At 36.4% G+C, this 24389-nt stretch overlaps 2 protein-coding genes across 3 annotated transcripts; both read right to left on the reverse strand.

The window, feature by feature from the left end:
- Window positions 1-3200: 3200 nt before the first annotated feature.
- On the reverse strand, window positions 3201-4706 carry LOC140784567 (uncharacterized). Its single transcript, XM_073132052.1, has 3 exons — window positions 4331-4706; window positions 4087-4216; window positions 3201-3952 (listed from the first exon to the last, which is right to left on the reverse strand). Exons 1-3 carry the CDS (start codon window positions 4464-4466, stop codon window positions 3358-3360), a joined length of 861 nt encoding a protein of 286 aa, XP_072988153.1. The 5' UTR covers window positions 4467-4706; the 3' UTR covers window positions 3201-3357.
- Window positions 4707-9892: 5186 nt separating this feature from the next.
- LOC140783315 (nuclear matrix constituent protein 1b-like) lies at window positions 9893-23720 on the reverse strand. 2 transcript variants are annotated; one of them, XM_073130161.1, is made up of 8 exons: window positions 23304-23720; window positions 15432-15641; window positions 14817-15070; window positions 13651-13921; window positions 13475-13558; window positions 11513-13380; window positions 11046-11373; window positions 9893-10386 (listed from the first exon to the last, which is right to left on the reverse strand). In XM_073130161.1, exons 1-8 carry the CDS (start codon window positions 23478-23480, stop codon window positions 10243-10245), a joined length of 3336 nt encoding a protein of 1111 aa, XP_072986262.1. In that variant the 5' UTR covers window positions 23481-23720; the 3' UTR covers window positions 9893-10242. The 2 variants fall into 2 exon arrangements, with proteins under 2 accessions (XP_072986262.1, XP_072986263.1); XM_073130162.1 differs by lacking the exon at window positions 23304-23720 and adding an exon at window positions 22368-22563.
- Window positions 23721-24389: the final 669 nt, after the last annotated feature.

The raw sequence follows: 24389 nt of genomic DNA on the forward strand, positions 1-24389 counted from the left end.
GCAACCAAGTAGTTTGGTGTTGGAGATATGATTAGGAGCAATAGAATCTATGTGGGCTAACTAATACTTGTGCCTTAGCTAAGATAAAGTTAAGCAAAGTATAGTTTCCTTTAGTGACTATCTCTGTCATGGAATAATCTATTGGGTCTTCTGGTAGGACATGAATACTATAACATCTAGAGGTCGGTTGCTTAGTTTTTGTCTTGAATTTGGCTTTGGTGTTTTATGCACTTAATTAACTTGGTTGACAGCATGTGCCATCAAGTGGTGAAAGTTTGACGTTTTGCTGGGGTCTCTTTCCCCCAAAACACTAGTTGGTGTGGGATATTCTCAAGCACTTTACACTCTTAACACTCATGCTCATGGGTCTGTAAGCATTAATTTATTGGTGTAATTATCATAATATAAAGAAGAAGATTACTTTTTAATTCCCACATTACAACTGATTGGAAGTCTTGTGTGGCTGCTATAAGTTCATACTATTCTTCAATTAAAGCTCTCTAGAACTTTTATAATACAACTAGAGTATTAGAGAATACTAGTCTTTGCTTGTTAGAGTTCTTCGTGAGATTTGCATCTCTTTTTATGATCAAGTCCAATATTCATATATAAGAAATTTCAAGACTTTTTGAAGACCATCGTGGATCGACGATATTATTTATGACAAAAGATGGTGCTAATTAATGCTAGCCTAACCTTACTCTGCCTTTGGAGAAGAAGGTATTTGAAACTTTCACACTACAGGAAGTTAATTTTTCCAAATGCAGCTTTGATGGTATTTGACCAGATAATTTCAAAATAGTAGAACATAGAGGACTTCATAAATATTCTAATCTGGTGATCAATGATAGACATGTAAACCTATCGATTGTTTACTGCTAGTTCTGAGAAATGTGATCAAAAGCAAGTCAGTTGGTTTCCTTTTGTTGATGTCACTGCTGACCTATAGAAATATATAATTAGACCCTCTGTAGCACTATGCTCTATTTTTCTAAAGTTAAGGCCATGTTTCAGATGAAATAGTACAATAGTTCCTGAAGAAATTTCAATGCCTTCCTCATTTCCAAAATGTAGGGTTAGGTACGCCCTAAAAGAAGACTATCTCCTGAGTTGAATTACGTTCTAATGTGGAAAGGAGAAAAAAAATGAAAGATTATTTGCAAAGAATTATAGACAAACTGATCATGGATTAAGCTGAATATAAGAGTATATGATATCGATTTAAATACAAATCGAAGGCTTGGATTGTGGAAGTAAAGTAACAAGATTATCTTTGTTTTGGTCTGAAACAGTAGTTAATCAATTATTATGATTGGATCTTTCAACTAACCAGCTGTTTCAGAAGTAAGAGGTCAATAATTCATAAAAAAATAATTGGAATTCAGTAGCAAATGCTGTATTTTTTAATAAAATTTGCTATTTTTGCACATATCCTTTGTCCTCAACCAAAAATTGATTAAGATTTGACCCTTGACCTCTGTCGCCATATTGAGAAAATTTTAATGTTTGATAGAGTGTTAATTAACCAGTATTTGGTAGATTGAATGGTTCATATATTGCTATCATCTTTCTACTATTTGAGCTACTCCCAGGAACTTGAAATTTGTATAAGAGGATATATGAAATTGTTATTATACTGCACTGTCTTCATCCTGTCAGAGTTGCAATTTGTTCTATTTTTTAGAAAAAAAATCAATTTTTTCTTAATCTCAGATCTCTGCTGGACATAAACCTACATCAATTTTAAGGTCATTTATATATATAGGACTTTTTGAATCTATACCCTTACAAAATCCCTTATTTGCTTGTATAACACTCTAAAATTGATATTTGTATGTATACCTCTTTAGACATATATTATTTGCATAAATACTCACCTGGTTATCTTTTAAGTTAAGTTTCAGTAATTTAATAGAAAAAATAAACATACCCTTAAATAGGAGAAATTTATGAAAATTAGAATAAAGATATTTTTGTCTGTTAATGTCTAGAGTATTCAAAATTTAATGGTTAGTTTAATTTTAAGGAGTGTCCACGCAAAAAAATAAATAAAAATAAAGATTTGAAAGTGTATACATGCAGAAACTGTGTTTTGAAAGATATGCATGGAAATATCAACTCTAAGCGGGTATAGAAAGCAAACAAAGGATTTTTACATAGATTTCTCTTTTCATATCTACTTGTCTATGGACTATGGTAAAAAATTTCGATGTGACAAAAGAGAGAGACAACAAGGTTCCAGGGAAACAGCTAGTCTAAGCATCTCTGCTAATGTTGAATAGTATTTTCACACTAAAGAATTTTCTTTTGATAGAAATTGAATCTTTCTGAATGACAGAAACTAATAGTTGTATATATACATCTTCTAGGTGAGTTGACCAAATCTACGCAGAACTCTTCGTTCCAGATGAAAGATTTAATTCAACGGTTATAATAATGTTGCATTGTTTCTTCATATAAGGTGAAAAGCTAATTGACTGTGGGTTATATTCATAAAATGAAGGCATATTTACTAATAGTCCTTTATAGAACTATCTCTTCGCGAGAATTAAAAAAAAAAAAAAAGAAGCATTTGCAGTAGGAGAACATGATTACTGTATTCATAGAAAGGTAAGAAAGTGTGCAAGCTCCTGCGTGCAAACAATTAACCTTCTCAAATATTCTCTCTTCTAATCAAATTCTTCATGTTAGATTTAAATTCTTCAATCACAATTGCATGATATACATCCAGATTCAGTAAAAGTTTCTATTTTATGAAAATATATATAGAATGAAGAAGAGTTTTGCTAGCTTTATCTGTTTTAGTATTGTGGTAGAGCTCTTCCATCTTCTACTAGCTAGCACTTCCAGGAAGCAGCAAATTATCTAAGAATGAAACTGTAACACACTCTAAATTGAACAAAAAGTTTGAAATGGAGAAAAGGTAAGCATCTTGATCCAAATAGTCAAAGCCTCCATCTACTTTATTCCCTCCCTCTAAATGCAGGTGTTTCAGAAGAACTTTATGACTTCCATGTAAAGCAAAAGTCACCTACCTTTTCATGTGGATGAGGGTACTACATGGACAACATCCCATTGTAGATAAAGAGGACAGCCTATGAATTCTATACCAAAATTAAGAAGCCTTGAGATGAAACTGCACATTAGCTAAGCCAAGGGCTAGCTTGGAAAAAGTAGAAGCATTATTGGCAAACCCCATAAAATTAAACATACCAACAAATCCATTCAACTTAATTACAAAAATCAAACCAAGTATCCCTTCAAAAGACTCAGTTTATTAGGGTTTATCCAAGAAATTCAACACCACCACAATCCACCAATGCTACAAATTTACACCACTCATCTTGCGTCTACCTATCACTGCTTGCCAAGGAGCATTGTTTCCTCAAATAGACACTGTTTCATCCCTTCAAAGCTTGTGACCATATTTGGGTACATCAAAGGACTTACCTCACTCCAATTCATGCTCCCGAATGTAGCACTACTACTACTCCTCCTCCTCCTATAGACTTCATCAACTAAATCACCTTCCTCATAGAATCCATCCAATCCTTCCAACTTCACCTGATTAAAATGGAAAATCTCATCAAGCTCCATTGCAAATCCATCATCAAAAGTAGTGAAATGCGTCGATGGCGTGGCCAAACTAGTAGAATTAGATTCGTCGTAAGCGAGTGGCGGCGGTGGCGGTTGCAACGACGAGGACTGCACACCAGTATTCAGGTGTACTGAAACGGTTGGCACGGGCCAATACGTATCACATGTAGTAGCAAAGTTTTCAACCTCATCCCTCTTAGCCTCGTGATCCCCACCGCCAGAGGCGGTGCGACGTCCCTTAGGTTGGTGATCCTTCCTTTGCTTCCCTAGTAGCTTCTTTTTCAACCTTGTGTTCCAATAGTTCTTGATGTCATTATCCGTCCTCCCGGGCAATTGTGCAGCTATTATAGACCACCTAGATATAGATATATGTACATCCATCCATACATATAAGCATACAACTCAATTTATATCTACCGAGAGAGAGAGAGAGAGAGAGAGAGAGAGAGAGAGAGAGAGAGAGAGAGAGAGAGAGATTAAGTTTCTCACCTGCTTCCTATATTGATATATAAGCTACATATGAGGCTATCCTCTTCTTCAGAAAAGCCACCATGCTTTAGGTTGGGACGAAGGTAGTTTAGCCATCGAAGACGGCAACTCTTCCCACATCTCTTGAGGCCTAAATTTGCACAAATACCCTAAATAATTAATCAAAATCCTTCACGAGCAGCAGTGCAACGTCCACACACACACACATATATAGCTAGATATAAATTAACGAACACGTACGTACCAATCTTTTGAGGAAGAGCGATCCAGTTACCTCCGGTGCCGTGCTCCTCGATGTAGGACTTGAGCTTAGCATCCTCGTCAGGCGACCACGGGCCTTTCTTGACGTTGGCTTTGTCACAGCAAGGAGCTCTTCCCATGGCGATGGTGGCCTTGCTTTGGACTTCTTGGTGTCTTCTTCTTGGTTAAGGATCGAGCGGTGGATGGATGTGGTGTAGTGAGGAGGAGGGTTTAAGAGTGTGGATTGTTTATTTATTACGAAGGGTTGGAAAGTGGAGAGAGAGAGAGAGAGAGAGAGAGAGAGAGAGAGAGAGAGAGAGAGAGAGAGAATTGAATAAGTTTGGTGGAGGGGGGAGGAGGATTTAGGTTTGTTTCTCTTTGTCTTTGCTGGAGTAGAATCTCTATCACGTAGCCGTCGCTGCTTGGGTCCACCACTTAGCTTTGTTTCCCTCGGTTGTATGTTGTCGTGACTCATGATACTATTTTAAGGTATTTATTACTAGTACTTGTACGTGCGGAAAGATACAGTGATAGAATATGTAGACAAATAATTTATTTAAGTTTGAAATAACAATGACATCTTCAACATGTAATAAAATATGTCTAAATAATAAAAATAAAATAAAGGGAATAGAGCATCGGCCCTAAAATAAATATCACATTTAGTCTATAGAGGCAGCATAATTAAAAAATCCCGAATGCAAGAGATTTGAACTTAGAGTGCATCTCACAAAGGGTCACATCCTATGGCTCATCCAATCCAAACTAGGGCAACATGTAACACTAGTTAACTCAACAATCAACCAATTTAATCATCACAAAATCAGTTAAGGCAAGCCACCTTAAGGAACTTTAGAGGGGTCAACTCAATGCGACTGCGACCGATCACATTAGTAGATCCACAAGAGAGCAATATGGGCGGCTAGCCCTCGACTACAGTGACAGATCCATAATTGGGCAATAGGGCGTCGTAGCATAGGAGACCTGACAAGGAGGCAAAGCAATGGGCAACAGGGCGGCTAGTAGAAAGAAGATCATTTGTTGTCATCGGCTTGCGCCCTAGGCAGATTGGAGGAGTCGGCGTTGATCACCGTAGTAGAAGGAGGTGGAGGCAGAGTGAGTGGATGGGGGTGAAAGCAATAAGAAAGGCCAAGACAAGGGGCAAAAATGTAACCAATTACGGGGTTGGGGAGGAGGATGGCTAGTTGGTGGCGGCACTACCAATTGAAAAGAGAAGGTGAAGACCTGATCGAGAGGAGATTGGAGGTCCGAAGAAGGTGGAAACATGAGTAGGAGAGTATAGGGGTTTAGGTTTTAGATGGTGGCGGAGCCTAACCATGTTAGTGCATAGCTCCACCACCCTCACTCCCGACTATGCTAGGAGGCCAATAAGCCTTAACTGGCAACGATAAAGGGGATAAAGAGAAGAGAAAAAACAAGGTAGGAAGAGGAAGAAAAAAAAGGGAATAATAAAAAATGAACCTCTATGGAGAAGAACCTTCCTCCCTAGCACTCGGCTAGAGAAGAGAAGGGGAGGAGAGGAAGAAACCAGTTGCGAGAAAACCCCTCTCACGAGGGGAGGGGGGAGGGGAGGATGGCAGCCAAACCCTAGCAGAGACACCGAGAAAAAAGCCATGTCAAAGTAATTTGTATTAGGGTTGTAATTTACTCAAGCTATAATAAAACTTGATTCCAAAATAATTTTGAGCCAAAATTTTGAATTAAGTTGGAAAAAATTTAATTTCAATTTCAAGTTCGAGTTAAAAAGAGCCGATCAATTATATTGCAATTTTAAACTTATTTAGTTTAAGCGGAGAGTTTGATTTAAACTTTAATTTATATACAAATAATTTGAACTATAAAAACAGAGAATTCAAAAACCTAAACTAATATGTAACAAAAACTTAGCTTTTATATCTTAATCTAAAATTTTATATTTATTATATATATTATAATTTTTAAATATTACATTATTATTCTCGAGTCTTATCCATATGAGCTTATCTATCCGGCATTAATTTCGAGTCAAATTCAACTGATCAAATATAAATAAACTCAATTTCAAGCCAAGCTTGATCTAGCCGGCCGGTTCATCCGGAGAGCGAACAACTATGTTTGTTTGTTTGTTTGTCATTGAAGGAATTAGATGAGTTTTCAAACTTTTCAGATGACCAATCTATCGAACTGCTCCCAGTGAAAACGATTAGTTCTCAAAGTCAGCATCTCCGTATGCATCAGTTAATGCAACCGAAGAAAACTCAAGCCAATGTATGCTGATCGTGAGAGCAATTCCCTCTCAACCGAATACACTTCATTAGATGCAGATGCAGACTCGATCTTTCAGCTAAAACTTAGTTTAAGAAAAATATCGAAATCAACATTAAATCTTCATATTAAAAGACTTCCACGTTACTTAGCCTTCCAGTTATCACAAGTCATCCTAATTCTACTGCGTCGTAGCATAACGAGAAGTGTCATCAAAATACTAATGGTACAATTTGGGTGACACTTAGCCCTAATTAATCATTCTAACAATATCTTTGCGAGACTAATTGGGTGGATCAGGTAGCTCATGGCGTTGCACCCACCACGTTCTTCTCGTGGGGCCACAATTGTTAGCCACTAATTAACTAATTAATTGATTAATCAATCATGTTAATTAAGGCTAACTACCCATTGGGATTTTAATTATATTATTATCACTGTAGCCCAATGGTCGTGATTGTCAGCTCATTATTATTAGGCTAATATTTGGAGAAACTTTCAACTATATGCCACCTATTTCTTAAAAAGGATTAGCTAGGATTATCCATTAAGAAACACACAAAAAAAATAAAAAAAATCTAAGTTTTCCTTTTAGAAAAAGTTTGTAAACTAATAATTCATTAAGCCTTAAGTAACAACTACAACCTGATATATAAGTAAAGAGGAGGAAGAGCGTGAGAAACACCAATTATAAGCACTATTACAAATAGGAACGATTTTGAAAACAAGGCTCTAAATCTTGGCCATAAACGGCAGAACTACAGTGAAGCACAGCAGGAGGCTTGAGAGAAAGACATGTAAAGGAGAGTGGATGCCCTATAGCTCCATCGATGCCATATAAGACCAGACACTACAATATAAGATTTTAATTGACTCATGTGTCTGAATTGTTGTTGACTGGGTCCCATGAGCTAGTCCTGACCCAGGTGAGGAGACCAACTTCAATTGCCAAGTATCATGTCACCAGTTTGGTTTTTTGTTTCGTTTTTTCCTTAGAGATGAGCTTCCTTAGAAGCTTCTCTCTCTAATGGCATCCTCCTACTTCAAACAAAGAGATTTGGGGGCTCTCATGTGCTTGACTTTTGTAATGCTAACAGATGGGTCAATTGGTTCATGCATTTTTTGTGGAGTGATCTTAGTCAGCTAAAGGCAGTTGATTGGAGCAACTAAAAGTTGGTGGTCGGCAGCCACCAAAGTCAAGGTAGGCTCTTCTATTTCACTGTTTACAAGGGAAATTAAGACATGCCGATGATGATGGTGCGACCAAGTTGGTAGATTTGGTCCACTAGTGACTATATATTTAATTATGTGTATCTTATGGCAAATTCGTATTATTAGTTGTGCTATTATATATCTAACTTAGTTTGAGATGTCACTAGCCTTCTCTTCTTCTTTTCTTTTTTAATTATCAAGTCACGCACTTGCACTTGAAGGGATGGAATAAAAAGTAAATTTTTTTTCATTTCAAATAGTTTAATTTTTATTTTCTTTCGGAATTCGGTGTTTAGATGCTTGATTCTATGATTAAATCACAAGTAGAGTGATGGTGTTCTTAGCAAAGGATCATATCACAGCAAGAGAAGTATCTGCAGCATTCTTGTATCTCTTGTTCCTCTTTCTAGAAAGAAAGTGCTTCCAGTGGAGCTGAGAGTAGTAATCTGACAAGATCTCTTCGAGAAGAGTGATGCATCCTCTTGTTTCATTTTATCATTAATTTGTCTGCTAATAGAAGATTGGGTACTTAACCAAGCAATCTATCAACTAATGAGGGATTAAACTTCGGCCACCAGGTGTCAACTTCTCACACGTAGACTATTTCCTCTTTTGTGGAAAGTGTTGGAACTTGTTGCATATTGGTTTAATGATTCATAGTTAACTCCAGGTTAAGTAAACCAGCTCCACTAATCCTAGTTCTCGTAATTCCAGTTTAACTACTATACCTCGGAATGCGAGTTTTTGACACGTACTAAGTCTCGCATATTTCTTTTTACGCGTCTGGTTCAATTTGGATTCAACTTAGCAAAACTGGTAAAGAGAACAGTGATGTTTTTTCCTTAGTAAATTACTTATTGTGTCCACATTTATATAAAACTTGCATTCTTCATCAGTTTTTTTTTTTTCTCTTGTTCAGTAATTTTACTTAGCAGTTTATGTAACAAATTGATATTCACATAAATTATTTTTCGTAGTAAAACTCATTTAATTTCTAACTAAAATTTTGAAGTAATTAGACAAAAAAAAAAAAAAAACTGGAAATGCAGCAGCTAAAGAAACCGAGATAGGACCAGGATAAGATGACAAGGTGGAAACGTCTTCCTCTCTCTCTCTCTCTCTCTCTCTCTCTCTCGCGTGCTCATACAATAATGGATCGTCTTTGAAAGGTTTACAGATCGTTTAAAAAACTATAGATTTCGAGTATTCCAATGTTGTGGATAAGCTTCGTCAGAGTTTGGTTACTACACTGCAAAGTTATTAACCACGGTAATGGTGATGGAAAAAGAAGAACGAAGAATGTTTTTTAAAAAATAATAATAATAAATAAGAGAAGTTCGGTTTGGACTCCTCAATCGGAACTCTTTACTGGGATTTGGGAATTTAATCTTTTCCTTGTTCTAGAGTACGTTAGGTGGAAAGAAACGTACTCAACACGGCGAAAGAAAAGGATATTTGCGTTGGAAGATCTTAGAGAGATACTGTGTGCTAATCCGTCATTATTGTTGTCTCGGGATATAGAACATCACTCGGCCAGAGATATTTTTACTAATCTTTATGTTTAACAACATCAAATTTTAAAAACTTAATAGTTTTGCATATCACAATTAATAACATAATGATCAATTCCTGAATAGTAACATAACAGTATTTTTATGAACTAAACATTTTCAAACTATAAATACAGTTTATTTGCAAGAAACATGAAATTAAATAGAACTATAAAAGTTAATTACTTTTGATAAATTAATAATCATAAAATTTTAAATTTTTTAAAACTTTTAAGGGAAAAACACTCTTAAAATAAATAAATAAAATAACTAAATATTAAAAATAATTAGATAATTTTGCAAAAGTAAGAGATCTTACTAATTTGCCAAAAATAACTAAGTTACTCAATCTCAGAGTTAGTTGATTTTTAGCGATCTGATAATAAAACTGAACCTATTTGATAGTCAGTTCATCACCCGTTAATCTGATTTTGATAACTACATGCCTGAGCCTTCGAAAGAGAACAAGAATTTTGAGAAACATATTTACAGAGAAAATAGCGGAGTACTCATCTAATGATTCACAAAACCATGAAAACTAAAAGAAAACGGTGAGGTGCAAGCATAATGCCTGACACAAAGCTTCCTTACATAGCACTGTGTTTACAGATTCTGCACACTATCATCACTTTACATATTTGGGTTCTGACTGAGAACCATGAAAAAGAAAGGGTAAAAAGAAGATAAAAAAAGAAGCCAAAAAGGGAATCACAACTACTACTCAATTGCACAATCAATAGACCATATCGAACGACATACTTCATCGATTTGAACTCTCACGGGGAATCATCATCAAGCAGCCAAAAGGGAAGAATGCAGCAATGCTACAGAAAGTACAATGATAAAGCAACTAAACATCTAAACCTATATGATACAAGTGACTAAGCAATCAAGTAATGAGAAATTTCCACAGCTTCTCCTTTACAGACAAGCTTCCCTCATCCTCATCATCAACTTCATCATCGGAATCTTGATCAAGTCCATCTTGCTCTTTTAGATTAAGACCATCACCACCAATTTGTTCAGCTGCAGACTGGGATGACAGAAACAAAAACATGAAAGAATAAAAATATGCTAGACAAATGATGGAATAAAAACAAATAGCAATATAAATGCTCAATCCATGCAAAATCACAAGACATGTTACAAGTATAATTGAAAGAAGAGAATTAGAAGTATAAATAAACCAGAGATAGAAACTCAGATTATATCTGGACAGTCTAAATAGCTTATACACAAATAAAATATGCATACTAGATATGTTTTATGCGAAGACGCAGAAGTGGATTTTAGTACAAAAATAGTCCTCTACCCTAGTTCTTTTTTAGTTAAATTATCAAAACAGACAGGAACGCACCGAGCACCGGTCGCCGCCAAGGAAAAATAGAGATATGAACATGCTGGATTCTGTGATCTCACCAAAAACAATCTACTCCTTAATTGATCATCCAAATCGGTGCTCCAGCATCACAACAGATCCCAATGTGACACACTGATGCTAAGTTGCTAAGTACAGGAACATTAACCTATGCTAATGCAGACTAAATAAATAAATTGTTAAGGAACTTAACAAATTGCCCGAAATACTATTTGAAAAGGCCCCAAAGCCTTCAAAGAAGCAACACTTAATCAAAAGATTAAAACGCATTATCTTCATAAGATCCACTTAGAGGAAATTAGAATAGTAGTTACCAGAGAAGCCTTATTTAGTGACACTTCATCATCCAAAGAGCTTCTCTCTCTAATCTGCTTCTGGGTTTTCATTGTTCCATTCAAACACGAACTAGACAAGGGGATACCATCACTAATATGTAAGGAACTTGCTGAACTGTGTGATCTTTCATCTTCAAGATGTGGCGCTGCTGTGTGCTGCAAAACTTCCGTCGTTGTCAAATTTGTAACTGCGTGGTTTCCAAATTCTTGATCCTTGAAGCCATCCGGTATATTTGGGCATCCCAAGTTCTGGCTGATTGCGGCTGCATCACAGCCATGATTTGAACATGGTGCTTCCATCATGAGACTGGCAACAGCGGGTGTAAGTAGAGAAACATTAAGACACTCAAAAACTCCAGAAATATAACAGCATATGGATTACTAACAAGTAATAAGCATGATTTAGAGAGGGGGAAGTAATTATTTAGTTGGAAATTATTTCTTACCCATCATTCTCTCTTTTCTGCTGCTTCCAACTTGGCTCTAATTGCATATCAGCATGATCATGAGATATCATGTCGTTCTGTCTCTTTCTTCCCAACGAAGTTGTACCGATTCTCGTACCACTCCAATCTTCCACCTCAAATGTATTTTCAACATTTTCAGTCAATGGGAAACTATGAGATATCGTGTTCGTAGTTCCATCCTGTGTTTCCTTCTTCCTTGATTTCCCATGTCCTGATTTCATGCTTGTAGATGCAACTGGATATTGAGGCTTTGCTAACTCAGACAAATTTCCATTACAGACTACGGAGCCCGTATTCTCCTTAGAATCCGACTGTGGAGATCTAAAAAAATTTCCCTGAATCACTTTCCCAAGCTTTCCAAAAGTTTTTTGCTCATATTTTTCAGGACCAGAATCAGTACTTTTCTCTGGGGTGCGCTTGAATATCACTGAAGCACATTTTCTGACCCAGGAAATAGGAGTTGATGCTTGAGGTGAAGAACCTGGAGTCTTCTCAGGGAGGAACTTAAGCATAGACCCATGCTTAGAATCAGTTTTCTGTACTTCATTAATCTCCTTTGCAACATCATTGCTACTCACATTTGTTGTCAATGGCAGCCTCACCTTATAAGCATGTACAATTTGGAGTGCCCTATTTTCAGATTCAATATTCGAATTTTCCAATTCTTCAAGACGCTGAATTTGTTGATTAATTACTTCTCGATCAGCATGCAGCAATTCCCTTTGCTTCTGCAGCTTCTCCCTTTGAACATTAAGGATCTCAATGGAGCTCTTTATCTCAGACAACTCTTTTTCTCTCTGTTCACGTTCCAGAGCAATCTCCTTCCGCTCATTATTGAGTTTCTGCATTTCAGATGCAACATGTTCTAACTGCATCGTGATGATCTCCTTTTGAGAATTTATAAATTGGAGTTCTTTAGCTTTTTCTTGCCTAAATGCTTCCTCTCTTTCCCTTAAATAAGCTTCTATCTCTGCCCGCCTTTCCTGAACAGAATTTTCTAACTCTTTTTTCTGGATGTGAATGTCCCTCGTAAAATCTTCCCTTTCTTGCTGAATCTTGCTGAACCAATTTGCATGCTCACACTGCATATTAGCCATAAATTCCTCACGTTCACGAGACAAGGATTCGACATTACTCAAGAATTGCCTATGCAAATTTTCCTTCTCTTGTTTAATATTATCATGCTCATTCTTAAGGTACTGCGATACTACTTTTCTTTCTTCAGCAAGCTGTTCTGATTCTTTCTGCAATTCTTCTTTCTTTTCATCAATTAGCTCCCATTCGATCTCAAACCTCTCCTTCTCAGCTTGCAATCTATCACCTTCAGTCGAAAGTTCCAACTTTTGTGCCCTGAAACTATCTATTTCCTCTTTAAGTTTTGTTTCCAGAATAAGCAGAGCATTTCTCTCTTCAAGTGTGAGTTCCAGGTTTTCTTGTGCATGCGTAATTTCTAGTTTTTCATCCTCAAGTTTAGCTCTTTTCTTCTCCAAGTCCACTATAATACTTGCAATATCATCCCTTTCTCTCTGCATATTTTTGAGCTCAACTTCTACTGCTTTCTTGGTAGAGTGTAGGTTCTGTTCTTCCTCCTGTAATTGTTTTGAACTCTTAGCTATGTCTTCTTGCTTCTCTGCTAGCTCAATAAGTAGAAGCTTGACAGCTTCTTCTTTTTCATGAACAGATTTTTCTCTTTCAATGAGATGAACCTCCCTATCAACCAGAAAAGTTCTTTTTGGCTCCATCTCATCCTCCAATAGCATGCGTCTCTTCTCCATTTCACATTCAAATTCACTTCTTCTCTTTGCCAAAACAGACTCTAGTTCATCAGTAAGTCTTCGAGTTTCAGCCTACAGAATAAACAAACAAGAAAGACAGTCAGTAAATTAGAAGATTATGAAAAGTTAAACAACTCCATTATGTGAACAGGTCAAAGAATCTTACATGTTCTTTGCACGCAATGGTTTCTTGCAAAATGAGCAACTCACGTTCTCTTTTATCAAGCAAAGATTCCCTCTTAATGATAGCCTGTAAAAGGGAGGAAAACATAAGGAGATATTTTACATGCTTAAGTGCTAATTAGAAAACAAATTTACTTGAAAAACAGAAATAGGACATACTTCTTCTCTGGTTGCAAGCGCAGCTATTTCTAGATCCAAATTGATTCTCTCTTCCTTTAAAGCCTTGTTTTCTCCCTCAATCAATGATTTTTCATCCTCCAACTTTTTCTCAAGAAGGCTTAGATTTTCCATTCTATCAAAGATGTATTCATCTCTCTGATTCAAAAGAGCTTGCTTTTCCACTAACCTCTCTTCTGCTTCATGCAAAATTTTCTGACTGTCATTCAGAGATCTCCTCTGAAGGCTAATTTCATTTTCCTTGGCATTGCATCTGTAAGAATATTGACTTCAAAATTGTTGCAAAAAAAAATGAAGAAAATGATACAGGATGAAATTCCTATTGACTGTGAATCCTAGTTCATTAAGGAGTTACAAAAAATAGAAATAAGAAAGGAGTTACAAAACCAACATTTCCTTGGCCTTGTAGGAATAGAAGTCATAGTTCTATTGGTTTAGATTTTTGTCCTAGTTCTTTAGGATTAAAATTCATAATTCCTAAAGTTTTCAACGTTGTCCTGCCTTTTGGATTAGAATTGTTAGTCTATAAAGATTATGATCTATAGTCTATATAAAGACATGCGTATTTTAATGCAGAATTCAGTTCACGAATAAAATTGGTACTCTTCAAGAGTTCTGGTGGATAAACATTGTGAAAATTGCCTGCATTATGCAGCGGTCAAGCCACTGCATAAGTATATGCAGGTGCATGTACTTTACATCGGTGCACATGTGGGCGCAACTGTGATCTAGCAAAACATTATTAAAAATAGCTTTTATATAATGCATCTGCAATCTAGCAATAAAATTGATTATTAAGAATAACTACTATATAATTTACATATATGGTATATTGAATACTTTATTATAACAAATTAATAAATAGGTGAAAATGACTTATAATATATGGAGAATCATCTCATACACGTAATAAATCAGAAGAGCTCTACAAGAAAAATATTCTCCACAAAAGACTATAATAAGTTCCAAAATTTTCAAAATGGCAAATTGCAAACAAAGAAAGCATACACAAAGACTAGCACGTTTTTCTCAAAATGCAACTCAAGAAGATCACAGCTTTGACTTGGAAATTCCGTAGAGTTTCCTGAAGAAATATTAGCACAAATGAAAGATCTGAGGTAGAGAACAGAAATTAACTGATAACTTACTCAGTTTCGAAAGAACTTAGACGCCTTCTTAGTTCATCTTCACGAGCTTCAATGTCCTGTAAACTTCTTAGTGCAGAATCACGAGTCCGGACAGAATCGGTCTCCAAAGATTTTGCTGCAAGCAACTTTTCTTCTGCCTCGTCAAGTTTCATTTGTGCAGCTTCCATCATGTGATGAGCTTCAGCCAGCTTGTTTTCATATGCTATCTTTGTTTCAGCTGATTCAGCACGGATATCATGCAAAGCCTTCTCAATCTGCATTGAATCAGTAGCATGGAATAATATTAATCACTAATCACTATTACTAGTCAAGTATTACAGCCTTCAGCCTTGCCAAGCTTTCTTGCAAAGAAAATTTGCCATTTACTCCCATATTGCGGTCAACACACAGATAGAGAACTGCTTTACATCTATTCAATGTTCCCTTGACCTAAACTCTATTACTCTTGACAAACTGTCTTCTTTTAGTAAATAGGATTAGCATTTAGCAATATTAAAAAAATCAGCTTTTCTTTTCATACAAAAATTCAGTGAAAACTCTAGATAAATCAGTAAAAAGTAAAACAACAAAAGTTAATAAGGAAATGGAAGCCAATATTCAAGTAAGATATCTTACATTTGCTACGCACTCTTTCTCAATGCCTAAAGCTTTCTTTAGGCTTTCTTCGCGTTTTCTTGCTTCAGCTAGAGCGGATAACTGGGCAGCTCGTTCACGTTTGTATGTAACCTCTGAAGATTCAGCACATACTTTAACTTTTTCATATTTAGATGCCCACTCCTTCCTCTCCAGTATAAGGAGCCCCATGTGGTGTTGATAGTCATAGATCTACAGAAACATTTATCAGCTTTGACACATAATTCAAAATTTTTGAACTGAAATATTGAAGATCTTTCTTCTTTTTCTGGTTGTCTAATAACTAGTATTACAACTTCCCCACTTAAGTGAGAGAATAGTATTAAGAAATTGTTCAGATGTACATTTATTTACTATACAAAATATAAAACTTAAAGAGACTCATGTAAGCTTTTAACTAAGTACTTGATTTTCTAAATGTGAAAATAAAAATTGAAAACAACCAGATGATGTCAAAACATAGCACGGGCATATGAACAATGATACATATAAAGAAACTCAAAGTGTATGTTATAAATTATAACAGATATATATCTGCGCTATGTTTATATTTGGAAACAAATCCATGAAATATAATGAAAAGCAACTCTTTAGTCTTTACATCAAAATTTGACTAATTCTTATACTCCAAGATGATAGTTTACAAGAAAAAATGAAGATGATTCAGCATCAGGTGGAGTTGAAAGGAGATCCAAAAATATCTTTTTTTTTCCTGTCATCTACATTATTTTAAAGGGAACAAAAAACCCTTAGACAAGGTCTTATTATTCTATTGAAGGCAGCTTCAAAAGTACCACAAAGAACGAAATGACAAAGAAGTTGAACATACTAACATCATAGAAAAAGGAGCCTAAAATGATATGCTTCTGTGGTTCATACATTTCGGAGGTAAGAATACTGGTGAAAGAGGCCTTCACTATATCAAATATCTTATTAGTAGTGAACTGATCAATGGCTAAAAGTAAATGAACGTTGTGAAGAAATCATCTTCATCTTATAATTTGGCTTCCTTAATTTATGTAATTTTGTCCTCCTCATAATCTCTTATCAACTCCACATGGCCCCACCTATCCCAAATATGGTTGACATTGCAAAACACTAGAGTACAGAAAGTGAAAATGTGGCAACTTTACAAAACGGGAGCATATATAGAATACTTCGAATATGTTTCATATTAATTAAAAACTTTGAATGTGTTTCATATAGATAAAATGTTATTTTTATCAGACATTTTTAATTACATAAAATTCTAAAAATTATTTTAAAATGCAAGGAAACCCCTAAAATTTTAAAAAATGACAAAAAAATCTAGAAACTATAATCTCTACTTCTCTGAAGTCGAAACTCTATCTATCTCGCAAGACTCTCCCTTTCTCTATACTCCAGCATTTTGAATGGCAGAAAAGGTAGTTCCAATGGCGAGGTGACTCACCGGCAGCCCGCTAAGTCGATTGGCACCGGCCAATGGTGGGCAGCCCGCCAATTACGAAGCAGGATGGAAGCGGATCAAATGCGGATCGAATGCGGATCGGGTTTAATAACTAAACACTAGCCCACTATATATAAAAAACAAACCTTTCGCTGCTGTCACTCTCTCAAAATGTTCTCTCATGTGGTGGCTAGTGGAGGTAGCAAACGGCGATGTCAAGCAAAGATGTCGAGCGGTGATAGCAACCAAAGGCTTAAAGCCAAGCAGTGGCGGCAAGCGAATGTGTCGAGCGGCAGCGTCAAGAGCTTTTTGTTAAAGCTGTGGATCTGGAAAGCACGGATACTCCATTTTGGGTGGAGTATCCATATCCGATACGTATCGGATACGGCCCGGATACGTATACGATACGTTTTCAGAGTATCCTAAATTTAAATAATTAATTTTTATTTTTGGATACAGATACGTTGAGGATATGTTTCAAATACGTTTCAGATACGTTTTGGGTTTAATTGGATAATCGGGCAAGTTCAATTTTATAAACCCGTTAAGAAATTTAACTTACCCCCCTTCATTCCACCCCCAATTCGATCTCCCCTTTCCGTGCCCTAGCTCTCCCTCTCTCTCTTTCTCGACGACGTCGCTCCCCTTCCTCTCTCGACGACGCTGCTCCCTCTCTCTCGATCATGACGCCGTCGCGCTCTCTGTTCCTCCCCTTCTCTCTCGACGAACCAGCTAACAACGCTGCCACTCTTCGTTCTCCCTCTCTCTCTCGACAAGCCAACCGACGCCGCCACCGCTCTCCCTTCTCCCCCCTTTCTCTCGACGAACCAACCGACAAAGGTATGTTCTATTCATTTCTTCTCTCAACGAACTGGCTCTTTTTTCTTCAATTTCTTCTCAATTTTTCCTCGATTTCTTCTCTGAATTTTCCATTTGATTTCTTCCACTTCCCCTTCTTAAATTCTGTTTTAAGTTACTTTTCTCAGCTTTTTTCTTCTTTTTTTCCTTTTCTTTTCTCAGTTTTTTTTCTCCCTTCTCTGAATTTTTTTTTCTTTGAAATTGTGCAAATTTCTTCTCTAATTTTTTTTTCATTTCTTCTTTGCCTTATTTACAGTTTAATTAATTTTGTATGATCACTTAAGTATTGCATGTCTGAATTTTCAAAGATTTATTGCTTTAAACATTCTCTAGTTGCTTAAGTATTACAATTCTGAATTTTCAGATTTATTGCTTTATTAGATTCCTAGATTAGCCGGTTATATTTAATTTGAATGGCATGAATTCATCTTCTTAAATATTAGTATGGCAGTTAGAATTAATACTAATAGTTAGATTAGTACAGTGTAAGAACTTAGAATTTCTCTGTTTTATTTTTATCACAAATAAATGGCTACTGAAAGTATGAGTTCTAATACTAATAGTGTGGTGGTAGATGAGAGTGCTCCGCTTTGGAAATATGTAACCAAATTAGAAAAGATAGAAGAAGGAGGGAATATGAGGTTTCAGTGCAATTATTGTCAGCAAATATACAAAGGACCTTATTATAGAGTAAAGACTCATGTGATGAGAATTAGTGGATGTGGAATCAAACTATGCCCTAAAGTAAATAGTCAGCATATTGTGGAGATGAAAAGGATAATGGAGCAGGCTGAGTTAAAAATAAAGAACTCTATGCCAAAGTCAGTACCATTGCCAATGTCAACTCAACATGGAACTTCTTTGCAACTTCTTCTAACATACCCTATGGATTAAAGAAGAGAAGGTCTGAAGAAACAGCTCTTGAGAAGTCATTTAATATGATTTCTCGTAATCAATTACACAGTCAAATTGCTAGAATGTTTTACTCTATTGGGTTACCTTTTCATCTTGCTAGGAACTCATATTATGTTTAGTCTTATACTTTTGCAACTAACAGTTAAATAGCAGGTTATTTGCCTCCTGGATATACACACTTCGCAACAAGAAAGGGCAAACATTGAAAGGTTATTGGAACTCATTAAGGGCACATGGAGGAAAAAAGGGTTAGCATTGTGTGTGATGGCTAGACAGATGCACAAAGAAGACTTCTTATCAATTTTTTGGCAATGATTGAGAATAGTCCCATATTTTTTAGAGTTATAAACTGTGAGGGGGAGTACAAAGATAAATTCTTTATATCTAGCTTGATCAGTAAAATAATTGAAGAAGTTGGAGCACAAAATGTGGTGCAAGTCATTACTGATAATGCCCCTGTTTGTAAGTCATCTGGGATGCTTATAGAGGTTCAGTATTCAAATATTTTTTGAACTTCATGTGTTGTCCATACCCTCAACCTTGCATTAAAGACTATATGTGCATCAAAAAACACTAAGGGGAATGAGCTTGTTTTTGATGAATGCAGTTGGATATCCATTGTGGCAGGGGATGTGATGTGCATCAAAAAAATTATCATGCAACACTCTATGCGACTTGCCATTTTCAATGAATTTGTCAATTTGAAGTTGATGTTGCTGATACACGTTTTGCCTCAACTATTGTGATGCTGAGGAGATTCAAAACTATCTGGGTTACAAACGATGGTTATTAGTGATAAATGAAATTCTTATAAAGAGAATGATGTAGGAAAGGCACAATTTGTGAAAGAGAAGGTTCTTGATGATATATGGTGGGACAAAATTAAATATATATTATGTTTTACTGAGGCTATTTATTCAATGCTGAGATTTGCTGATACTGACAAACCTTGCCTCCATTTGATTTATGAAATGTGGGATAGTATGATTGAAAGAGTGAAAACAGCTATATACAGACATAAAGTAAAAAAAAGAAGATGAAGAGTCATCTTTCTACTCAGTTGTGCATAAAATTCTTGTTGATAGATGGGAAAGAAGCAATACTCCTCTTCATTGTTTAGCACACTCATTGAATCTAAGGTAAAGTCGATGCTTAAAAATTTATTACATAGTTAGTTGTTCCTTTTGGTTTATAGTTTTGTTAATTTAACTTTTGTGCTCTTCTTACTAGGTATTATACCAATACTTGGATTAGTGAGGATCCAAACCGCACTCCTCCACACAAAGATCTAAAAATTTCTTGTATGAGAAACAAGTGTTTAAAGAGGTTCTTTCCAAACGGAGAAGAGAGGAGAATTTTAAATAATGAGTATGCCAATTTCTCAACTGCAACAGAGGGTTTTGATAGCCATGACTATTGAAGATAGAGATATTCTTGATCCAAAGAAGTGGTGGGTCATTCATGGTGCTTTTGCACCTAACCTTCATAATTTAGCACTTAAATTACTCGGGCAACCATGTTCATCATCATGTTGTGAGAGGAATTAGAGCACTTATTCATTTATTCACTCAATGAAAAGAAGTAAGATCACTCCACAACGAGCAGAGGATCTAGTTTTTGTCTATAACAATCTTCGTCTTCTCTCTAGAAGATCGACTGAGTATATAAAAAGGGAGACCAAAATGTGGGATGTTGGAGGAGATTCATTTGATTCATTCGATGAAGCGAGTATTCTTGAAATTGCTGACCTCTCGCTTGATGAACCTGATTTGGAGGCTATTGTATTCACTGATGAAGGCAATAAGGAGAATGACTTAGATGGAAATGAATAATTAATGTCATTGCCAATTACACTATTGACTCATTATTACTCTCATTTTGGTGTCATACAAATTGTGAAATGCTGGTGGATACTTTATAAACTTTAGTGCTATGACCTATGAGTCTATGAGTTACTCATATGGAATGCAATGATACTACTATTCTAATTTTGGTGCATTATTTGTTGAATGTTGATGTATTCTTTGTCTAATTGTCTTTGATATCTATTACTCTCATTTTTGCTATTAAATGCTTATGTAGATAATAGATGTATTAAAATATTGAATGCAATATTATGTATATGTTGTCATTAGAATATAAATTTCTTTTTGTACATACACATGTATAGGTTGTCATTAGAATATAATATTTTTATATAATATTTTAATTGCCGTATCCTAGACGTATCGTATCTTATTTTTTGAGAATTTGTCGTATCCCCATATCCGTATCCGTGCTTCTTAGCTGTGGATTGTCTCATCTCTCCTTGTCTTTTTCTTTTTCTTCTTTTATTTCTCCTCTTCTTTTTCTTCTTCTTTTCTTTCTCCTCTTCTTCCTTTTCTTCCTTTTTCTCTCTGACATTGGAAACCAAACTTTTTTTTTCTTTTTCTTTCTCTGTACTTTAACCGGTGGGAAAACGCCACGTGGTTAACATTGGAAACTACCAACTATTGATGCATTTCGATTTTCAAACAACCAACTATTAATATTATTTCAAATCGTGACAATTTACTATTAAGATGTTAATGAAATATGTATACATACTTATGAATTATAAATTTATAATCTATTGTTTTTATGGTTGTGAATTGCACTATTAAGATTTTATAAATGCTATATTAGTATATAATATCATGTATAATTATTTAATTTTTTTAATATATTAAATTTGCTAGACTACCTTGACATCTACCTTCCATCTAGGCACTAGGCATTGGGATGATCGCTTGCAGTCTATGGCTGCCTTTCAATATATTCGTATACTCTGTGCTCTCTTCGTCTTTCACTAATCACTCCCTCTTTGTGTGCTATTGTTGCTGCTGCAACAACCCTCTCCCTCTCTCTCTCTAATTACTTCTATCTTGTTGTGGTTGCAGCAAGAGCCATCTCTCCTTCTTGTCTCTCTCTTCCTCTTTCTCACTCTCTCTGTCTCTATCTCTCTCTCTTCTCTCTATGGCTGCAACAACAAATAGAGAGGGGGAGAGAGGGCAGTAGATAGATGAGAGTGCAAGAGAGATAAAGAGAAAGAGAGAAGATTAGGAGACAAAAGAAGAGGTGATAGAGAGCATGGATGACCGTGTCAACCGACACGGGGCGTGTCGGTCGTCACTTGCCCTACTGGTGGCGTACCGGCATGTGGCACGAGAGGTGCCGCACGACACCCCTCCTAATAGCTTCGCCGCTCACCATCGATTTTGTTGTCAAGCTACCCGTCGTCGATCATCGTCGCCCAAGCTCACATTAGGTGCCCTAGCCCGAGGGAGGAAGAGAGAGAGAGAGGGGATTATCGGTTAAAAACTTAAGTTGCAAATCCTCTCTCTCTTTCTATCTTTCTTCCTCCTCCCTCGGGCTAGGGCACCTGACGCAAGCACGAACAACGGCAACAATAAAGGCGAGTGGTCAATGATAGCGGCAACGAAGGCAAAAGTGAGTATCCCTTACTTTTTTTCTTTTCTTCTCTTACGGCACAACTGGCAAGTGTCGCGGCACATGCCAACGGTTGGCACGATCCATGCCTATGGCAATCGTTGATAGAGAGAATGGTTGTGGGTGAAAGAGAGGGTTTTTTATGTGTACGATTTCTCCAAAGAGAGAAGAGGCAAGGAGCTCGTCGGACGGATGGAGAGGACAAAGGAAAAAAACAAAAAAACAAAAGATAGAGAAAATTCGCTCACCGGAGGCCGACAACGTTTGGTGTGCTGAATTTGTCAGAGGAGCTCACCGCAAGTCAACTTCGTCAGATCTGTCATCAAAGAAGCTTGGGAGAAAGAATGAGAAAAAAGAGAAATATAGAGAGGAAAGTGAAATGGCTTGGGAAGGAGGTCTGGTGACATTAATGTCCTCGGGTCGGATCTAGGTTGGATCCCCTATATCTGATCAATTCGTAATGGGCTGCTTCAGCCCAAAATGATTGACAAAGATCTGTTTTGGCTGAAACTGACCTGAAACCAGCAGATGATGCCCATCTCGATCCATATCGAGATCGGCTGAAACTTTAATCCATGATCTCCACTATGCTATATTTGAAGATAAGGCGAATGAGCTTTATATAATAAAGCTTGCATCGCAGAAGAACATTAGCACTATAATAACTTCATTTATAGAGCAATCCATTTCTAGCACCTAACTATACAGTAAACAATTGTATTATTACCAAAGTTCTTATAATATAACGTAAAATAACACATAAAATTTTGATAGAGCCCTAAGGTCGCATAGCAAACAATGTCCTTGAACAAAGAAAGCAATAGCTAAAAGAGATCATGTACTGCCTAATGCAGAGAAATCTGTAATACGAAATGAAACGTAAAAACATGGTTTGCCCTAGGCAGTAGAATGTTATATAATTGTGGGACAAGGAAAACACTTTTTCTCTATTATCACGAAATCCTAATTCGCCACAATCTACTTGCTAGTGACAGTATTCTAAACAACTGATTTAGCCAGTGCAGCACGAGAATTTCAGATATTTCCAAATATCTCTCTTAAACCCTAGCTATATCCCGAATTCATAACATCTCCATAGAGCTAGTAGAAACCCTAGAAACAAAAGAAGAGTGACAATAAAAAGGTAAAGATTACACACAAGAAGCAAGAAATCGAAAAGAAACCTCGGATTCGAGCTTGGTGATGTAAGCAATTAGCGCGGCCTTGTCCCTCCTCTTCACCGACTCCTCGTCGAACCCTGCCTCCCTGAGGCGCTTCCAGATCGCCTCGTCCGGCGACGCCGAGGGTTCAGCGCTGCCGTTAACGGCCACCATCGCAGCCCTCGGCCGCGGGCTCGCCATCTCCTAGCCGGTACCCTAGATCGGCGAGAAGAGCGAGAGGGGAAGTGCGAGGGAGATGGACTCGGGCTCGGCTTTGGCCGCTGCTTTCAACTTTCGGAAAGTGGGGGTTTCTCTCTTTTCCTCTTTTCTTTTTCTTCTTGAAAAGGAGTCGACTTTTTTTACTACGGAGCGAGGAGCGGAAGAGGGAGAGAATTTTGAAAGGGAGAGGAAGGATTACTGCGGATAGACGGAAGGCTCGATTTGGACTCCACTTTCCCTTTCGATGTCTGAAGGCGTAACCGCCGGTGTGGTTACCTCCGAATCTTCCTTGCTTTGGAATGGTGCGGGGATTAAGGGTTTAATTGATACTAATTAAATCAAAAAAATTCTCAGCGATCTTGTAATTCGGATAATTAACAGCTTGTAATTAATTTAAAACAATAGAGAATAATAGAGTTTTTTCAAATTAATTATAATAAGATCTATGAAACTATTACTCTTTTTTATATAAATGCCTCTCTTTTTGTATTTTTAAATTCCAACTCCAAGACTAAAAGACGAGGTAAGATTACCTGAAGTGAGTATAAAAGAGGAGGCTTTTTCACGTGCCGGTGTTAAGAGTGTATTAGTGATGAATTTGAGTTAAGAGTTAGAGTTAGAGAGGTAATAAAGTGGATTATTATCCAATTAGATTTGGAAGTTCTTTTAATAATTGAATAGCACGATGGCTGTGACTGCAACCGAACAGTTGTCATATAAGCTGCAATTATCATCCAAAAATGCATTAAAAGGAGTCTTGATATGCAACATAAAAATATAATATCAACGAGAAATATAAGCATTCATTTATTAACTATCTAACACCAGCTTTCTACATAATTTTATGGGTTTTATTTTTTATTTTTTATTTTTTTTGTGTGTATCTCCTGT

This window comes from Typha latifolia, chromosome 3 (genome assembly GCF_019914945.1).
Source record: "Typha latifolia isolate L0001 chromosome 3, TyphaL0001v2, whole genome shotgun sequence".
Classification (NCBI taxonomy): domain Eukaryota; kingdom Viridiplantae; phylum Streptophyta; class Magnoliopsida; order Poales; family Typhaceae; genus Typha; species Typha latifolia.

Coding starts and splice junctions, on each gene's coding strand:
- LOC140784567 (XM_073132052.1), bottom strand. CDS start 4,466: ATGGGAAGAGCTCCTTGCTGTGACAAAGCCAACGTCAAGAAAGGCCCG. Junction 4,217..4,330: donor CGCTCTTCCTCAAAAGATTG/GTACGTACGTGT, acceptor GTGCAAATTTAG/GCCTCAAGAGATGTGGGAAG. Junction 3,953..4,086: donor TATATCAATATAGGAAGCAG/GTGAGAAACTTA, acceptor ATCTATATCTAG/GTGGTCTATAATAGCTGCAC.
- LOC140783315 (XM_073130161.1), bottom strand. CDS start 23,480: ATGGCGAGCCCGCGGCCGAGGGCTGCGATGGTGGCCGTTAACGGCAGC. Junction 13,559..13,650: donor CGCTTGCAACCAGAGAAGAA/GTATGTCCTATT, acceptor TCCCTTTTACAG/GCTATCATTAAGAGGGAATC. Junction 11,374..11,512: donor CAGAAAAGAGAGAATGATGG/GTAAGAAATAAT, acceptor CGCTGTTGCCAG/TCTCATGATGGAAGCACCAT.